A 20565-nucleotide genomic window follows, 5' to 3' on the forward strand; every position below is an offset into this window, starting at 1 on the left:
TTGAACTTGGAGTCAATGCAAAGGGCCTGAAATTTTCAGCATCTCAGACAAGCAAGAGAGAACCCCGTTTCTCCTCTTCCATAGAGAGGCTCAGTTTATATTAGTGAAAGCATTTGCCATTGCAAGTGCAAGTACAGATCTGCAGATACTGATACAAGTAATACTGGTGAAACCTGATGTCACCCATCGACGGGTTTCCTGCAAATTCTGCCTTGTCTTGGAAAAGGCTGATGAAAGCGTTGACGGCGCCTGTTGTGTGATCACTTCAGTGCAGATGCGAGAGCACGTAATTATGATTAAAAAGAAGCTAAATCAGCATTGCAGCTCCCAGACGAGCATTGCCATGAAACTACTCCAGGTTGTCAGTGATTACTTCCTTAGTACCTGTAACACTTCCTGTAGTCAAGAAATTATATAACTACCATAAACATGCCTAAATTGGATCTTGGTTTTAAATTGTACATCATGTTAATAAATTTTCTCACTCACACTTTTGGAAGTGTATTCAGTATTTCAGCATAGTTTCTGATTCTTGTAGAACTCTTCAAACTAATGACAGAAAATAACATGCCTTCGGTATTTCCCCTTGAAGTCAGATACACTTTAAGCACTCTTAAAAAGAAAAATATTTATTTTTTGTGTAATTAATCTGAGTTAGCATGGTTGAAGAACCTGTTTATGAAAGTACTCTGTTTGGTTTGTATAAAAGAAGTCATTGGTCATTTGCCTGTAGAAGGCAACATTTCTATATCATCTTTATGTATTTTCTGTTTGATTCTGCAGTTTTTACGTACATTAAGCAATGTTTTCCTAGATGAGTAGGTCCCGAGTGCGCTTAGCAGCTGTATGGAACCACTCATGTGAGACCTCATCAACATGAAAAAAGGTTGAAGAATTTAATGCCTGAAAGAAATCTATCTGGAAGTATTTTAATTGCTACGTTACCATGACCGTCTACAACATTCATAATTCTAAAGACTTGTTTGAAAAGGAAAGATAAGTGGCTTGTGTGCTATAGAAAGAGAGAGTCAATACACGTATCAGATAAACATCGTAGATCTACCCTAACGAAGGTATTGCAATTGCATGAATGTCTGAGATAGATAGTTTTAATGTCAAAAGCTTAACTCCTTTTGGTGCCTTTTGCCTTTCTGATTTCCCTGAGTGATCATAAAGTTATAAACAGTCTTTCCAGGAGGTCTCTAAAAATCCTGTTAGGAGCTTTTTATTATAGCAGCAAATTCATGTCGAATTGGTATTCATTTTTGCCATTACAGAATAATCAAATCTGTGCTGTTATTATTGTACTGCTGAAAAAGAAAATAATGGGGACGTAATGCGAAACTGCTAACGTGATGAAACTCTCTTATGATGTTAGTTTAGGAACGCTACGGCTGCCTCTTCCAGCTTGCTTCAAGCAGTGATAACTGAGCAGGGAAATGGGAGGCATTTCATTTGTGGTGGGAGGTTACATACATCTTCGTTTGAGCCTTTGGATGGCCAAAAGGGCGATTGCTTTTGCACATTTGTGCTTTCTGCCAGACGGTGCATTGGCTTTGGCCTTGTACGAGCACTAGTGTACCTACCATCTCCTCTACAGTGCTGTGATTTCCTTTTTTTAGTCATGATTGTGGTTCTGATGGTTCTCCTTCCAGAAGAAATGGCTCGTATAGTCTTTTCAGTTCATCTAAGCTTTTTTCCAAAAGGGAGCAGAGCTTTTAGAGTACATTGCTGGAAAGCATGACGCTCCCCGAAGGTTCAAATTGGACAGAGATGTTAGGAGGCAGGTCAAGTGACTGCCTAATGAAGACGAATGGGGAAAATTGCTGGTACAAGAGTCACGTGGTGGGCGCTCAGCCCAGGTTGTTGCTAGTGTGATGGAATCTCACAGCTTCATTTATCAGTGTCATATTTGGGCTAAAAGTGAGCAGTATTGTTCTTTTTTCTTCCAGATGGATAGGTCAACTTTAGTATTTATTGCTCTTGTAGAACATTTGTTTGATGTATTTCCATTAGCTAGGCAATAATAGAAAAGCAGTGGAGAGAAACATAAAACAGCTCCCTTCCACTAATGTGTAAATATTTCTAGGACTGTCATTTTTTTGTGTTTGATGACACGATCATATATATTAAAAAGTTTTATAAAAATAATGGAAACAACAACATCAAGGATATATAAAAATATTTGTCTTTTGGTGTGTAATTTTTTTATCCTTTAACACTTTTCATGAGTCTGCAGTGCCTTTCAGGCATGTGTTTTGCCTAGGAATGTTATCTTTTTATACACTATATCGAGAAGATGCGGTAACACCGTGTTCAAAGGACCGCTGTGCAAATAGAAGCTGGTTTTAGAGATGCATACACACCATTCTGGATTTCTGCAATGGAATATAAAGATGTTGGTTTCCGTCATCTTTTTGCCTTCCTTTTTGTAGTTGTTAATTACTTTGATGGGAGAAGACCACTGCATCTGGATTGATGTTAAAATTTTAACAAAGGGGTCTAACCATTACAAGATGGTGGCTTATAGCTGATAGTGGTAACCCCCAGTTACTATTTATTAACTGATTTTCCCATTTATAAGAATGAGGTTCAAGGTGTGTGATATGTATTATTTCATACTTTAGAAGGCAACTTAGCTGTTTGTGAAGCAGGTGTTGTGTTAAGTGCAGTGCAAACATCCTAGCCATATGTTTCTATAATTTAAATTAATTTGGTACAGCCATACTGTTAATCTTTAGTGACTTGTTGATTGGCATTTTGCAGACATATTTCTGGAAGGCACCCAATACCATTTTCTGTAGCCTTTCTGGCAGTAGCAGAGAGTAACATTTCCACAAATTGGAATCTTGTACAGCTCTGGGAAGGGAGCCAAGATTTAAATTAGACAATAACCTCTGCTCTGTATATAGCTTCTATTCTTCAGCTGTAGGGAAAGTGATTTGTTTAATACAGTCAGCTCTGTAGCATATAATAGACTGATATATGAGTCACTCCTTGGCAATGTGTGTTTCTTAAATTTATATAGATTGAACAACTAGTTGGTAATGTACTTAGTTACAGTTGTGCAAACAATAACTATTAGCAGAGCTGAGCAGACCTGGAAAAAACTGCTTTTGGTTGGGGTTTGTTGTAAAGGATTCTGCAGAGCTGCTGAATTTTAGAGCAGTCCTTCTTCTCAGGTGCAGGGGAAGCAATTTCATGTACGCGGCTACTGCGGGAGCCTTCGAAGATCAGCAGTAAAACTTTGATATCGTGGCTGGATGTTTCTTGTGCTTTGTGTACGGACGTAGGAACATAATGTTCCTTAAAAATTAACTTTAGCATCAATCTGCGTTGTAGCTACAGAATTAGGTTGCCGCTCTTTTTGTTTTGCCCTTGTAGATTTTTTTTTCTCCCTTCGTGTTAAAATGTGTTGCTGACGATTGATATCAGTGAATGCGAAGAATTCTTTTCTTCCCAAACAGCAAGGATCTTTTCTTAAAAGGGGAGCTCTTTACACCGATTCAGTTCATGTTTATTTAAAAGCTTAAAATCATTAGACCAAATCTCACTTTTTGTCCAACAGAAAATTGATTTTGCTAACAAAAATGATGTGGGTCTGAAAGAGAATATTCAGAAATGTGCAAATAAGGAGAGATAGAAATCTGTTTGAGCAGCTGAACAAAGCAATCAAATTTTTCCCATTGAAAGTTTATTTAGCTTCACTGTGAACATTTCTGAACAAAATTATCAACTGCTGTTAGTGAAATACTTTTCTGTAGGGAAAAAGGGATTCTTTTTAAACAGAACTATTTTAATACTCTGCATTTTCTGCCAGGTCTTATGTTTACAAAATAAAGCACATTGTAAATATTGAACAATACACAGATATATTTCCTAACAGTTTATAGTACGCTGCATATTCTGGATAGCTTCCAAGCAGTAGTTAGTATAAATGATATGCCAATCAAAATTATTTTTGCAAGTATAACCTGTTATAGCGCAGTCTCTTATCTGAAACGTCAACTCAATGTAAGCCAGATCTCTCTCTTTAAACTTTTAACTCTTACGGGTATGACTTACTTTGTCCTGAACTAATCCATAAGCTTACTGGTGGTGCACATTAGCAAAACATGATTTATATACTGGTTGTATAGATTTTAATCATCACTGCTTCCATTATGTCATATGCATTTTACTCCTTAGTCAGGAGAGAATTTTACATAGTCTATCTGCCCTATTTTAGAAGAGTTAAGATTTGTTATACAAATCTCCATTCTAACATTTCCTTTCTTGGCCAGTTTTCTAATAATTCAGCTTTTATGTAAAAGCTGACTTTTTCAAATAAGCTCCCTGTATGCAGCAAGTTGATTTACTGAAAATTTGAATATTTGTATTAGTAAATAAATGTGTGGTTTCCTAATGCGCCTGGTTTGTCATTGTAAATAGCTTAAGGAATTCCTTCCTCAGCCCTTTATTTCCGACCCAAATGAAAAAGAAACTCTTTTTATAATTTCACTCATCCTAATCATTTCAGTGTTTCATTTTGCAGTGTGATATGACCTAAAAAAATAGTTGTATCAGCATAAGCAAAGGGATAGTGAATTATAGCATGAACACCAAATAAACAAGGGGGTGGAGGTTTGAAGCCAGCATCACGCGTAACGGGTCGTCTTGGGAACTTGAACACGTGGCTCCGAAAGCCAGTGGTGAAGTCTTTACTCTGGGTCGCCTGAATGTGCTTCAGCTTGGGTCTCCACCACTGCTGGTAGCTGAAATTGGATTCTGCCTGTGTCCTTGTAACGGGAGCTGCAGGTGCTCTGTAAATCTCCATCCTCGCTGCTGATGCTCTAGGTGTAGACGACAATGTTTAGGTGGCCCAGGAACTTTAGGTGTGAGATGAGTATGGTAAAAACATTGTGGGTTTCATTTCCGTTATGGTACTACAGATCAAGTCATTTTGCAGATTGCATGTGAGATTGCCGTTTTTAGATCCTGACGTGACCCGTAAATGAGGTTGAGCTGCGGTGGGATTCGCAAGCTGAACACCCCTGGGCAGCGCTGAGTGAGAGGGGGCTGCCGAGGCCGTGGCGCGAGTGGGGCTGCCGAGGGGTCACGAGGCCAGGGAGGGGCCTGGCTTTCCCCAAATCACATTTGTGGGAGCAAAACGTAGGCAAAGTGAGCACAATAGAAAGGGAATTTGCACTGGCGAAGGCTGCGGGGTTTGCGCGGGGAGCGCAGCCTTGCCGGAGCATGGAGATGGGAACTCTCTCAATTTGGCATTCTGTTTATGCAGCTTTTAGTGTCTACATCTTTGCAGGGAATGCAATCAACACACGCACGCATGCACGCCCTCCTCATCCGCCGTTCGCACGTGCATAGATAAATACCACTACATGGCAGGAATTTTTTCTTGATCACAGAGGCTGATATATTTATATGTCGACATGAAAATTGATAGCTCTTTTGGTTTTTTTTAATAGTAGCTAGTTTAGCTCCAAATGATCTCCCAGTCACAAGAACATAACACACGAGCACAGCCAACATCTGAATCAAAGAGGAGAGCTTGATTCACTTTGGCAAATAACCCCTCACCCTTTTTGTCCCCTGTGAGGACCATTGCTGAGTGCTGGTTTTCTCGCTGTTCCTTGCTTTCCTGGGTGACCCTTATCGCTGGCATTTTGATTTTTTGAGAGGGGTGGGCTTTTTCTTTTTATTTAATTTTGAAGCACTCCCATAATACTGTATATCAGACTTGCAGAGAATTAATTTGTGTTAATTATTTGTATCAGAGTTAGTTATTTGTATCAACCTCCTGCTCTTTTCCATACTTTACAAGGGCCCTTAATGTAGAAGGGGCGGCGTTTCTTGCAGCCGGCAGCTTGTACACGCAGCCGGGCGCAGGTGGGGTGGCAGCCCTGGGGGACGTTGCTGGGTCGCTTGCGGCCCGGCTCGCCTGCCCATCGCGGCGGCGGGAAGCGCCGGCCTGGAGCAGCGGAGGCGCCGAGGAGCACCGTGGGATTGGCGCCCGTCCTTTCCCGTAGACCTGTTGCAGCAGGTGCTCTCAACTGTTTCATGGTATCGGGAAGGCCAGAACGTAAGGCTGTCTGGGAGAAAAAGGAAGACCATTTTTCTCTAGAAATATTAATGGTCTGGAATTATGAGGTCAGCTGAAATTACATATTCACTATGTTATAAACTGTCTTTTTTTCAAAGGTGAAAAAATTCTATTTGTATGACTATGTAAGTATGTATGTTTTGAATTGCTCCCAGATGATCTCAAAATCATCTTTTACAGTAATATCACAAACTTCTAAAGCTTTTTTCCTTCAACTTTGAATGCCTGATTGTCCTTTGTTATGTGTTAATCTTTCCTTAAAGTTTTTCTTCCTTTTTCTCTTCCCACTTTCCATTTTCTTTCCTTATCTTCCCAGTAAGCTAATTTCTTACTAACCTGTTCTGATAGTCATTACATCTCACTGTACCTTTGTGTCTTTCTTCTGCCCTTCCTCTGCCTCCTGGTATCCAGGACTTGTACCTCATTTTACAGCAATGCTGTAACATTCACCTCAAAACCAAGCTGTGTGTATCATACTTCAGAAGTTCATCAGTTAAAAAATGTGTGTGTGTGTATCTGTTGTTCATAACAATTTTCAAAAAGGCCACTGAGAAGCCGCTTTTCTGGTCAGCAAAGGAGGTGTCTTTCAGTGGAGGACTTTAATGATAATTCCAGAACAAGAGATCAGGCAAAACAATTAGTCCAGGGCAGGGGGAAAGTTGTTTGGTTAGGTATTCCTCTGCCCTCAGTTGGTAAGTATTGTCCTTTTTCTTTTTTCTTTCTTTTTTTTTTTTTTTTTTGGTAGCGAGAAACTTGCTAGAACATCACACGCTATTCCTCTGTTTCTGTCTTTTTCTTTGCATTGGCACCAGCACAGTGCCATGTCTTCTAAGTCAGGTTGAAAAAGCAGCTGGGAAGTTTTGTGGTAGAACAAAATCGCCTCTGCTTTACAGACAGCGAAGCAACCAACCTTGTGGGTTTCCTGTCATTTGCTCTTATTGTGAACTCCCAAAGCAATTTTCATGTTTCATGCTTCTTTGCATAGTTTTGCATCACTCCGCTTGCTCAGCAGAACTGGAAGTGAGATCGGTAGTTCTCAACTCTTATGCAACTTTGGTATCAGGGAACATAATCTGGCTTCGTCATGAAACTGGACTAAAGTTGTGATGTGAGCCAAAATATAATACAATAATGAGACAGCTCTAGCCAGGGGAATTTCAAAAAAATGTATATAGGACTTTTCTAAGAATGCACTGAGTCCATGTCTCACTTTTCCTACACCAAGACTTCAGATCTCTGGGAAATTTTCCTTTCTAAAAGTGGGATGTAATTAGAGGGTTCAAAATATAAAATAAAAATGAGACAATTCCCAGAAGCTGGTAGCTAGTTATAGCAGACTGCTGCCTGCCAGATGCACACTGTTGTGGTACAAAGTATTTTTTTGGTTTCATTAGAGTGGTTTCTGTATGAAAAATAGCTGCTTTCTCAGAGACACCCAAAGAAATGTTTCTGTACAGCTCAGATCACCTTCATACCATCAGCCAATAATGAAAAATAAAGATTACTAGAAGAATATAAACTTGTGACTATTCCCACTTGACCTTCCATTATTAACCTGGCTTGAAAGTAGTAGATGTTTCTAGGACTCTTACATAGTTTATTGAACATTCAAAGAAGAGGGTTCATATAAAGCTTCTGGAAAGATTACAGCTTGTTCATAGGCATAGTGTGAAATCATGCAAAGTTAAATCTGATAATTTTCATTCAACTAAGAAATAATTCAACTTCTTGCACATCTTTAGTGTGAGTAACATGAGACACTGAATTGTCTCGTTGCGCTGAATTATTAGAGTATTTTCAGAGCAGGAGTTACACGCTGTGAACAGCTCGTCAGTAGACACCCCTAGTATCTAGTGTCTCATACTTCAAGAAAAGAAACTGAGGAATTTGCATATATCAAAGTTCAGGCTTGCTTACATCAAGACATCAAGGGTAGCACTTGACTGTTCAAGACAGCTTTTATTGCCCATTTATAGTCTTATGTTAAAAACTGATATTCTCTCTGTGGCAGCTGAAAATTATGGGGTTTTACATTGCTCAGTTGTCTGGCGTGCTTTTTCCTGTGTACTTTAATAATAATGATAGTTAGACGTTAGCATTTTGAAATATTGGTGCCGAACTCTACCTGAAGACTTCAGAGGCCCAGCTTGCAAACAGCTTTAGATGTTTCCAACCCTGTGTGTGCGAGGCTATTGGTCAGGTTGCATTTGAAAAAAAGATTGTAAGAAGAGTAACCTTATTTTTCTTAACTGGCATTAATTAGCTTAATATACTTTTTCAGTATTTTAACATGAGGGTTCCGTGGTTTTTTTTTTTGTTTGTTTTTTTTTTATTACTGGAACTGAAGGTTTTGAATGAAACTTTAATCACTTCGCTAGTCATAACTGGAATTTGCAGCGTCCCCTTTGTGCATCCTCTTCTCTCCGCAGAACCTCGGGGCTGCAACCAATATCGGAAGTAATTGCCGTGCCCACCTATAAGAAGAAATACAGTGACCCAATTAAGGGAAAAAAATGCTAGACTGTATTAACGGATGAAAATGCAATTAAGTAGGTTACCCACCTACAAAATAAAGTTTCCACAGCCCAAAACATTGCCTTTAGGTTATAATGAAACAGTGGGAAGCTAAAGATAGATAAATTAAGCCTGATTAGTCTCAGTGGCATAAGTTAGGAATACAAGCTAGCACGAGGGATGATTCTACTCTTAAATTTGATTCTCCTCCGCTGTTACTGCGGAGCACTGCATCCAGTTCAGTCCTGCACGTTTAAATAAAGTTGGTTGTTGCTGGAGAGCCTCTGGGGGCCCCGCTACTGTGGGATTTGTAATTCATCCCCGGCTAAAAATAGCGGAGAAATCCTCCAGGTTTCAGGTTGATGTAAGATAAAGAAACCGGAGAAACTGATGTGTTATGTGCCCGTTTCAATCGTGCACGTAGGTATATATTGATTATATGGTGTACATATGTATTTTTTCCAAATGGGAAGCCTCGTTGCTGGTGCAGAACGCCCTAAGCTCGCGCCTGGCAGTCGGCTGCTCCTGCGGGCGCTTCCGTGACTTGCCCTGCCAGATCCTCGCGCAAAGTCCTTGAGCCTCCCGGGTGCTTCCCCGTCCCTTCCGCGGGGAGGGCGTCGCTCGTGCCGGCGGCAGCACCCCGCTTAGGGCGAGCGCAGCCCGTCGGGGCCGAGCCAGGGCCGGGCGGTGGCGGTGGGCTGCTGTCCCCGGTGTCCGCCTCGCAGACCCAGCGTCTTGTACGGAAAACGGGTTAAACTGTTGTCCTTCATCCCGTTGCGTTGTTAACTGCCGAGGCCTGCAGAGCGGCGATCGTCGTTTTGGCAGTATTTGGAAAAGAATTAATATAGCCTTTAAAAGTGCCATTTTTCTCTTTGATTCCGATTAGTGTTTCGAAAATGGAAAGTATTTAATCTCAGAAAAAAATCATGGGAACCGTGGTATCAACTTGACTGAGAACTGAGATGTTTGAGATTTCGCGCATGTACTGATTTTAGCCTGGAAGTGTCTTGACTAATTCTCCATTATGATTATTGCAAAATGTCTACATCTGCTTCACCCTTTCTCTATCAATTTTGTATTTAAAACTTGATATAATTTGCTAGTGGAGTAGAGCCGAATCACAGTCTGGAGTGGAATTTGCAATTGTCGCCGGAGTGAGTGAAATTTGATATAAGATTCCAAGAAAAGCTACTTACAGACCAATTGCAGTATAATCACATCACTTTAAATTCGTGCGAGAAAATGTTACGGTAATCTTGAATACAGTGATATAAAACTATTTCTTGGGATTCTAAGAATAAAATGCTGTCATTATGCCAAGAAATGCTTAGAGTCAATGCTTAGACAGCTTACATAAACTAAATAGGAGGTGTAGCCGCGATTAACCCCGTGATTGTATGAGTGTAATGCCTGGAAGAGGAAGGTGAGACAGGTACGTTCGTATGGAGAAAACAATTCTATACTTGTGCTTTGTCCCCCTGCAAAAAAATGCAAAAATATCTCTTAAAGCAGTTAAAAAGAAACTGCAGGGGACAAAAGCATGGTGGCGTAGGGCTGTCTTTTAGCCCTGGTGACTCGTGGGAGAGGAGTGAAGAGGGGAGGAAGCAGCCCTTGCTGCAGCGTATGGGGCTGCAAGGGGCTGTGGTTCCTGTCCCCGAGGACCGCGCTGGCCTCCGTCCCCTCTAAATTGCTACAAAGTTGTAGGAAAAAAAATATAAGCAAGAGACTTAGCCGTAGAAGTAAGTTCTTCTTGCATTTTAACAATATATTCCTTCCATGACATTTATGTCTAGTCCGGTTTATTCCAGCAACAAGTATGAGCTCATGAGAGTAATCATAAAAATAATTTCATGGCTCATCACTGGAAAAAACTCCAGGTTAAAAAGCAAAGAAAGAATACAGGTTGTTCAAATATTAATGTATTTTTTAAAAATACTTGCAAGTAGAGTGGCCTCTCCTTGGCTTTGTTACTGAATGTGTTTATCTTAACATTTGGTCTCTTCATGTATTTTAAGCTTCAGGCAACAACAGGGTGTGATGATGGTGATTGCACATAGCAGCTCTTTGAAGTAACATCTGTGGGTCTCGTGGAGCTCGGTTTGATGTGAAACTTAGCTGGTTGGTCTAAGTTTGATATTTGTATTAATCTTCTACAGAGGAAAAACAGTCTTTATGGAGGTGGTTGCTGAGATATACCCAGAATCAGTGCTCGATTCTCAATTATACTGCCTTTGGAGCCAGGGTGGGCAGAATGCAAAATCCATCTTTGTCTGCAAAAAGCTGAAATGGTAAATCGAGCATGTGTCAGCAAAACGTTTGGTATGTTTGTCTTGGAGAGAACTTTCAAGATATGAACTAATTTTATAACACCTTAACCTTGTATGAATACTAGGACCAAGAGTGTACTTTGGACCACCTTTTAATATGTATTCATTGAAACATGGAATACGTAGCATTGAAAATCTAGCTTTTATTGAATTGCCTTGACTGTCAATCAACAAAATAATAATACTGTATATATTCATACAAAGTTACTGCTTACAGTCTATAAAATTTTTTTATATGCAACCTTCTTAAGAGATCTGAAAATGTCTAACATGAGACCATTAAATATTCCTTTCATTACTGTTCCTAAAACTAGCACAGTATCACACTTGGCAAAGTATCATTCAGTTACTGCTTTTGGCCATGGAATTCACTGAAGGCGTTCATATTAAAGAGTTTGGCTGGAATTAGAGAGATTAAGTCAGTGTTTTTTATTATTATTGTCAAAGTTATTACTTGCTGGCTGAAAGCTTTTAAAGTAATTTCAAATATTTTCATTCTAATTGCTTTCCTAAAACTTTTAAATCTATAGTATTTGCAAACAGTGTGTCTGACAGAGATTTGAGGATGTATGAATAAAATATAAAGATGTCTGTTTTCTTTAGGACCTTGCTCAAGTATTTTATCCCACTGAGATTTCTTTTCTGGCTGTAAGCATAGAGAATGCATTAAAAAAAACCAAAACAAGTTAGCGCTGCAGACATTTAAGACTCAAATATAGGAATCTGAATGGTCCCACTAAATTAAAGGCTTTTAAGATTTTACGTATCGAAAGACTGTCAAATGTATGATTGTGCAGATGCATATGTACAGAATTAATAATTAATGAACCAGTAATGAGATTATTCATCTGTCTAAAACTCAGCATCGGGGAGGTGACTCCGGAGCTGGGGACAGAGATCCATTTATTTAATATGCCGCGTTGCTGTATGGTGTTGGCTAGGTGGATGTGTTCTTCAGCAAATGAAGCTCTCTGGTGTGAGACCCACTGCAGAAACGCCTTTTGCTTTCCGTGGGGCCCTCACGACTGCACGGCTGGGCAGAGGTCAGGAAACCGCTAGAGCATTTTAGAGAAATTTATGTGGAAGAAACTCATAGAATTAACTGTTGCGTATTAAGTTCTGCTAGCCAGAGAGAGGGAGCCTAGCGCTTCCCAGGGAGTTTTCCCGCACATACGCTGAGATCTCCCCGTGGAAATTTGTAGGCAGAAGCTAGTAGGAAAGGAACTTACTTCCAGGAGATACCATCCTCTGAAAATAAGAGCAGTATTGTAATCAATCTCAGAAAGCTGATTTCTGTTGTACTGTGCTATAATAATCACTTAGCATGAATTTGCCGTAGGAATATGAATTGAAGGGTGAAATTGGCAAATATAACGTGTTGACTAGTAGTCTAGTGCTTCACAAACTTCTACAAAAATTGTATCTTTCGATAACAGAAATATTCCTTACAAGCGTATCTATACATACACTATGTATGTGCCCAGAGTGCTTTGGCCTTTGGTGCACTTGGGGTGCATTGTCTGCTTAGGGGCGTCCGGTCGAAGGCCGACGCGAATGGACAGCCCTCTGGCTGCAGCTGGTCCAGCCCTCCAGCTCCCTTAAACCCCAGTGCACCAGCCGGCCTCTGCTCCAGGAGCTGCCTCTTGTCTGCAGTAAATAATACTTTTTGCAGTTGGCAATGAGCGCTGTCTCTTCAAAAATGTTAGCATCCTGCCAGAAAACCACCCAAATTTCTAAGGGTAGCTAAGTAGTGTCAAAATTGAGGATGCACGTTTTATCTGAGAAAAAATTACTCTCTTATTTATTTATAAGGTTTTAAAATTCAGGTTTAAAAAGATGCTTCACTCATCTGTAAGAGTATAAATCTCTAACAACTTTAGTGATATTACATCTGTGAGCCAGCTACTAAGATCTGCCTCATCATTTCTAGTAGCAAAAATAAAACATAATACTTGTATTTTATAAGATAATATGAATACCACCTACTGCTTCAGAAGTGTTGCAGCTGTCAGGAAGGACTTGCCTTTCTTGAAAAGAGCACTCTGCTCCTGCTATGAACACATCCCACTTGAAAGTAAAGCCTCTGCAGAGATTAGCTGGATGCATAGATACAGAAATGATTGGAGAATCCAGTCTGTTACTTTACATTTATTAGGGAAATAAACTCTGTTTCATGATGAGAACAAATAATACTTAGTTGTTATTTTCTGTAGTGTTTAATACCTCTGATGAGGACACTGGTGTCTATAGAGGATGCTAGATGATATTGGGGAGGGGGGAACCCAACTCCTCTCACTCCCTCTACTTTTGTTGCCAGAATAATTTTAGTGTAAATTGTTTTGTTTGGAGTAATCAGGCTGAAGTAGCATTAGTCCAGCTTCTCATCTTTTAATTACAGACAGTTTATTGTCTGTGCTGTCCCACTTTCTGCATGGTTCCCCACCAGCCAGCTAGACTTAGCAATCTCCATTAATTTAATTTGGCATTTCATTCAATCAGACAGGCTGTGAACATGATGAAATTTTTTTTTTTTTTTGAATAACACAATGCTTATTCTTAATTGATGTCCTTATCAGACATTGTATTTGCCAGAGCTGTAATTATTGGTCAGGCAGCAGAATCAAATCTGCCCAAATGCAGTGAAGATGTTCTCTGGTGAAATTATTAAGATACAGTACTTAGACCTGCAGAGTAATTTAGTTTTGGTCTGTAATTACATCTTTTGGGATCGTTATCTTTCTTTTTACTCATAAGGATAGTGTAACCTCTGAGGAATTAATTTGCCAAATATGAAGATAGAACTGAGATCCTTGCCATAATATATATTTGTGCAAGTAGATATTATTCTGTGTAAAAATATGAGCATGTTCATGCCATAATAGAATGATTTTATTAATGGACATATTTTTAAAAAAAATATGGCTTGTGATTTTACTGCAGAAATACTGGAAATTTAATCTTTTGAGGCTGCCACTTTCCATAAGCAACAAATTGACATTAAAAATGATAAATCTGGATATGTAACTATTTAACATAGAGATACAAGAGGATATTTGTATAGTACTTTAACAGAAGCTAATTTAGTACTAGTTCTGCAGGTCATAGTTCTGCATGAAGCCAGTGAGAATTTAGTCTAAATATACTATCCTGAGAAACTTTGAAATGAGTATTTTGACTAAACATTAATAAATAATTATTAAAGGACTGTCAGTGTCATGATAGTTATGTTTGAACTCTGTTTCCCAGTAAGGGTTGGGATCTGGCTTTTCAAAAAAATCATTCTGTAATCTTTTCTAATAAATCTATTATTTATTCTCAAACTTATGAAATGTAATCTTTCAGTACAGAATTACTATCTTTCCTTTTAAGCCAAACATCTTACCTGTCTCCCGGTATGTTCTGAGATGATAAATGGGTTTCAGTCCCATTCTGGAAATATTTTGTTTGAAATTTTCTTCTCATAACCCTTATTCATATTCCAGGGTTGTGTTTTTATTCTTTGTAGCAACAATAACTCTTCCCATGGTCTTTTTCTCCTTGTTGTTACATTTTTATATTAACTAGGAGGAAGAATTATCTAGTAAATCTAATGGTTTTGCCTGATTAATCCAATTTTACTGTTGAGCATAAAAATACATTTTTGTTCCCTGGAGATAAATAAAAGCCTATGGGCTCCTATAAGTCTAATTTTAGGTTACCTGCGTAATCTCCTCATTTGTCCTTTTTGGGTAGTAAATGGTGGGCATGAGCTCTAATGTTTTTCAAGTTAGAATTTCACTACAGTTTGATTTAAAGACAGAAATGTACAGAAGTTGTGATAAAGTCTAATGACTAAACATTGTAAGTAAAGTAATTTCTCCATTAATAGCAATCAGTAGCAGAATTTCCACTAGGGTTTGTAAGTCCAGAATGTTATTCTATGTATCCATAACACCTTCGAAGTTCATCATTAGCTTTACTGTTCATCCTTTCAGACATGGGCTATGATGACTCCGATTTGCAGATACCATTATGTTTCTATAGTGTGAGCTGCTGTTTTATTTCTTGCAGTGGCTTTTGACTCATCACAGTTGCAAAAGAAGGACGCAGACAATAGCCCCTATTTAACCTTCTGAGATTTCTGAAGATTTTTTTTTTAGTAGCAATTCAAACTCTGCGAACATTTAATCACTGATCTGTATTCCCAACTCCCAAGAATTTTTATGAAGCTCACCGTACAAGACTTCTATCTTAAAATACCATTTCCTTGATTCATGTGAATTCATTGGCCTTAGGGCTTTCAAGACCAAAAAATAAGCTCTGGTAAATGCAGAAGATAGCTTGACAGCTCAAATAGCATGGTGCTGCAATGGTTCAAAGCAGCAGATCCCGTGACTTGTAAACTCATATCTTAAGGTTTGGCTCATGATACTTGTTTTTTGAAAGCGTGTGGTTAATAAAAGTGGGGGCCTTGTATACTATTTAAAGCCTGGGCATGCTCAAGGAGTTGATTTGGTCTTTGTTAGGGCATGTGCTGGGGGAAGAAGAGAGGGCATAAATTTTCTCTTAGCACTACAAATATACACCCTTCCGATAAAAGGTTAATGAGGCTACATGTTGGGCTTCAGTTTTGGTGGCTGAGGTTAAAAGGAGAGCTTCAACAAGCTGTGTTAGTAATAATCAGTTTTCTTGACTCTCTATACTAGGTATTGGTAAGGAAATGTTCAGTCTCTCTCACGGTAGCCTTCAGGTCAGTTCTTACGGATTTCAGTAGGGCCCAGATTAAATACAAATGCTCTTGTGCACTAAAGAGCAGAGGACTGAACCGTCACAGTTTTAATGCAATGATTTGCATGAAGAATGAAAACTGTGATTCACAAAAAGTTAAGAAGAGATTTCATTTGCTTGCAATCCATTTCATAAAATCAGCATGTTCATATGGTCTTTTTTGTGGCAGTAGGTTATGGTACTCATGCCTAATGTGTTTATCGAGACTTAAAGTGCAGTGCGCTGCATTTCTACAATCGAAGGAAACAAATAGTAGGTTGTAAAACTACTATGCCTGTCATTTGGATGACATTGCAGAAGTTGCTTGAAAATGCAAAATTTATGACTATTTCTGTAAAAATGGGCTGACAGTGTGTGTTGCCAAAGCATGCTGAACAGATTTTATTGTCTGTAGCGATAGAGTTAGGGTGCTCGGAGACGTCTAGATGCAAAGGTTTGTGCAAAATGGTGCTAATTACTATGGCTGAGTACCTTGCAAAGTGCTATGAGACGAGAAGATAGCTGGACTAGATGTTGCACCTTTATCTTTTTCTGTCCCACTGCAGTACAACAGGTGGGACACCCAAGGGTACACCTCGGCAGGCCAAACTGCTTCACCCAGTCTTGAACTTGGATGCCCGCCGTCAAGCGCAGGCATGCTCGCGCTGTTTCCGCCGGGTCGGGGCAGGTGATCCTCTGGAAAATAAAAAGGTGTTGACTGCAACAAGAGTCATTTCACAAAAAACATCTTTCCCAAATTATTTTACTAAAATAGACAAGAACCGCTCGTTCTATTTAGAGTGATTTATAACTGTTCCCAGCTGATCACAAAGTGTTTCTAAATTAAAAGCCATTAATTATAGCCTTATATAGATACAAAGATATGCAAGAAGTGCTTTGTAATTCCAGCTCTGCACTTCAGGTGAGAGCTTTTTAAATTACTTGGACCATTGGAGCCACCTGCTTGACTAAACGCTGAGGGCCCTGTGTTTCAGTACTCATCAGTGCATTGCAGTGTTAACATTGTTACTGATTTTTCTCATTTCTCCAGGGCAAATACTAATTAATGGATACAATTCACAGCTGATTAGCTGTAGTTTCTTCAGTAATTACATTCGCAGACTAACTGTTCAGAAGAGGATTTCTAACCCAGTTCTTATTTCACTCTAAGCTTAATTTGTTTTCTGAATTGTTTAGGTCCTTAAGATAATAACCGTTTTATTTTCTTTTGTTGTTAAGGTACCATTAGATAATAAGGAAGTTTAATCTTAAAAGTACTCACCGATAATTGCTGTGTGCCTTAAATGGATTTAGGACAAGAATAAATAATTTTAGTTATGATCCATACTAACAAAAGCTTAAATATGCCAGGTTTTGACATCAGTGCCTGAATCATATACAACAGAATCTCAAATATTCAAGCCCAATAGCAGAATGAATGTAAGGACATATAGTTTTGCTTTGACTTGCTTCATTTTGCTTCCGCACTCTTAATATTAAGTGGAAAATTATGTTGTCATTTTCTCCATTGTTTTACTTTAATAAAACACAAAGGAAGAAGAACACTTAGCATTCAGATCAGCAGTACCTGTGATAGGAACAATACGTATAGATCCAAACAACATAGAATTTTACTGTATAAGATTAAAAAAATAAAAACATAAAAAAAACCCTAGCTACATTTCCATTTTGAGATGCAATAGCTCCTGGGAAGTTAAGCTCATTAAAACAAGGTTGGGTTTGTTCCCAAATATTTACCTAGTGTTAGATCTCTTCTTGCCTGTTGTACCTGCTGGCATTTAGGTATAATTTGAAAAACTGACTCTAGGAAAAAGCTGCTCTATTAAAAAGTTACTCTAGGAAATAAAAGCTTCTTTGCAGCCATTTGATTTTTTTGCGTAAGTACTTCTTAGTTCTCCACTAACTGACGCGCAAGAAAATCTGTCCTGTTGATCTCACTGGTGAGCTTAAGCGCTAAGTCCTTTTGCCAAAAATACACATGCGCATGCACACATGCACACAAATCCTTGCTTGTCAAAAAAGTAACTTGATTGTGCATTTCTATTTAATTTTTTTAATTAAAAGAATGGGTGACATTTGGGCATTTAAAATGGGTAATGTTACTTGAGTGTCTATTTAACGGAGGATGACAGAGTTTAAATGGCTGTGAGGCAGCCTACATAATCTGTTAAGGCCCCTGTTGCTTAACACGTGTTATAGCTTGAAAGACTGAGTACACGAGTAGACTTTTATACTTGAGGAATCAAATTTTGGGTGCTACAAATGATGGATGTCCAGTCCATCTCTCCTGGCTCCCCGTGGTTGTCTTTGGATTTTGCTGTCCTCTGCTGTTTGGTCAGCCTGGACTCGCAGCCAGTTCACTCGCCACGTGCACAGCGTGCCAATTGCTTGCGTCCAGCTGTTTCTTTTTTTTTTTTCTTCATCTTTTGTCAGTATAGTTCTCTTTTCTTCCTCTTTTACTCCATTGGGCTTTTGTCTGATTTTGAGAAAGAGATTTGGGGGCTTTCAGGGAAAGGGGCTTCCCTGGAAGGATCCCTCGTGGGGCCACCACCGTTGCTCTAGGGTGCTGGGGGAGAGCCGAGGTCTGGAGCGTTTCCCCCCTGGAAGGCACCTAGTGCCGGAAAGGTGAGTTGAGCTGGGGCAAGGCAGATGTTTCCTTTCAGGACAGATTCCTGACACCCCGTGATTTCTTGCTTGGAAAGAAGAACAATCTCTGTAATCTCTGTAGTTGCCCCTCGTCATACACTTGTTGCAGAGCTTAGGCTGCTGGTGTTTTTTGCCACTTTTTATTTATTTGTTTATTTTTTGACAAAGCAAAAATACCTAAATATTTTCAAGACCTGGCAAAATAAAAACCTTCCTCAAAAATTGTGAGTTGCAGAACTCAAAAATAGGGACTTGGTGTGAGGATGTTTAGTGTGGCTTCAGCAATAGTGAAGTGATGGGGCATTGTAAAGACAGCACAGGGACTTTGCTTTCGTATGTTACTCATATTTTGCTTGGCAATGTGTGCTGTGCCTGATCATATATTAGAAGTGTGGAAATGCGTAAGTTTGTGGTTTAGTGTTTACATGGCAGCTCGTGACATGCATGGTAGCAGTTCCTTGAAGCAAAGACTGTAGAGTGCCTGCGTCCTCTGGGAAAACGAGCAGCAATAGCTACCGGACTACCTGCTTTTTTGCAAGTGCCATTTAAGGGAATAAGGCAAACTAAGTGCCAGTTAGCCGACTGCTGATCATCTCTTCCTTTCTATGCTCAGTCCCTAAAAGAAAAAGCATTTATTTTCATCAGCCAGCGTTCACGACGGAGCGCTTGGAGGAGGTGAATTGATGGCATCCTTGACCATCCATGTGTGAGCATCCCTGAGTCGCACCTCGGTGGAACAAGTGGTCACTCAGCCTGCTCCACCCTGGGTAGCTCTCAAGGTCTCAGCGTGACACTGTTTCCTGGATTTGTAAAACCCTCAGCAAAGTCTTCTGGCCATATGTTCCCAGGGGATGTGGGAGCTCAGCTGGAAGGAGGGGTAGGCAAAGGGGAGTTGTTTAGCTTTTTAGTTTTGTGGCAAGAATGGGATTTAAAGGAAATGCTGTAGACTCTCTGCCTTCCCCTTCTTGACCTTCATCTCTCTTAAACCAGCTCTACTAGGAATGATGATACAATAGGTACTTCTAGCTATGGCCATCCTCGAGATCAAGATCATCTGCAGAAATACAATACTGTCTGTTCGGAAAGATGCCATAAAGTGCCTTTTCTGGAGAATAGTCTTTCTCTAAGGGACACTTAATTTCCAGAGTCATCCCTCGGCCTGAGGGGTGACTTTGCTCGGTAGGCAGGGAAGGCTGAAGAGCTGCCCTCAGAGCTCTTCCACCTGCAGTCTGCGTCCCCAGGTCTGTACAATAATAATAATGTTAAAATCCAATTTGGTTCTGGCTTCAAAACAGCATCGGCAAATTTACGTCTTACCTGTTTTTCAAAAGCGGTACTTTTCTATACCAGTGATGAGGAAAAGAAAGGTTTATCGTGGCATGCATTAAAATTCAATTTTTTCTTTTTTTTCCAGTTCGGAAACAATAACAACTACATGAACATGGCAGAGGCAAATAATGCATTTCTTGCTGCAAATGAGGTAGATGTTTTTCTTTTTATCTATGTTCATATTCTGCTGTTTGCTTTGATAATTTAACAGACTTTGGCTGAAGAGTGAAGTGCTGAATTTGTGTGTGTTTTATGGAGCACAAAATAAAGACTTTAATGAGAAAGAAAATAACCTGACAGCTCTCCATTACTAGTCAATTTAGCTGTCCATAAGGCTGTTACTTACATAGCATATCAATAGAAACAAATCTGCTTTATGTATGAAAAAAAATATAGACAGAAGGAAACAAATAAAAGGCACAGTAGGTGTATGTTTTGAAGGCAAGCTTAGTAATAGTCCCTACTAGCTAACGTGCTGATTTCTGCTATAGATGCAAACATTTTGATTTGGGTTTTTAATACTCATCTACATTAGAAAAACAAAACCAACTTTGTTGCCTGACGTACGTGTGCTGGGTGAAAGAGGGCAAAGCGTCCGGCGAGGGTGGAGAGCAATGCCCAGCGTCGGAGCTGGTGGTCGAGCTGACCCGTTTGGTCACTGGCTTTGAGAAGGGGAATGGGGAGAAGGTACGTCAGCTCCCGTGTCCCCATATTTGCTCTTCTGGCGGTGCCTCTTTATAGGCTGCTGGTGGACCAGCAACAGGCCAGCGTTGGCCCCAGCTCCCGGCAGAAGCCCCGTTTGCCCATCCCGAAGAGACAGCAGCTCTCCTTCCAAGGGCTGTGGCAGGGTGAGACGTGCAAGACAGATCTGGCAGCGACAGG

At 39.7% G+C, this 20565-nt stretch overlaps 1 protein-coding gene across 2 annotated transcripts in view; it reads left to right on the forward strand.

Moving 5' to 3' along the window:
* TOX3 (TOX high mobility group box family member 3) overlaps window positions 1–20565 on the forward strand; it is a 74734-nt gene that overhangs the window by 30674 nt on the left and 23495 nt on the right. For both annotated transcript variants that reach the window (XM_064519544.1, XM_064519543.1), the window contains exon 2: window positions 19769–19834. In XM_064519544.1, coding sequence (XP_064375614.1) covers window positions 19769–19834 — 66 coding nt within the window. The remainder of the gene's footprint in view (window positions 1–19768; window positions 19835–20565) is intronic.

The sequence above is a fragment of the Dromaius novaehollandiae genome, chromosome 13, assembly GCF_036370855.1.
Source record: "Dromaius novaehollandiae isolate bDroNov1 chromosome 13, bDroNov1.hap1, whole genome shotgun sequence".
NCBI classification, from domain to species: domain Eukaryota; kingdom Metazoa; phylum Chordata; class Aves; order Casuariiformes; family Dromaiidae; genus Dromaius; species Dromaius novaehollandiae.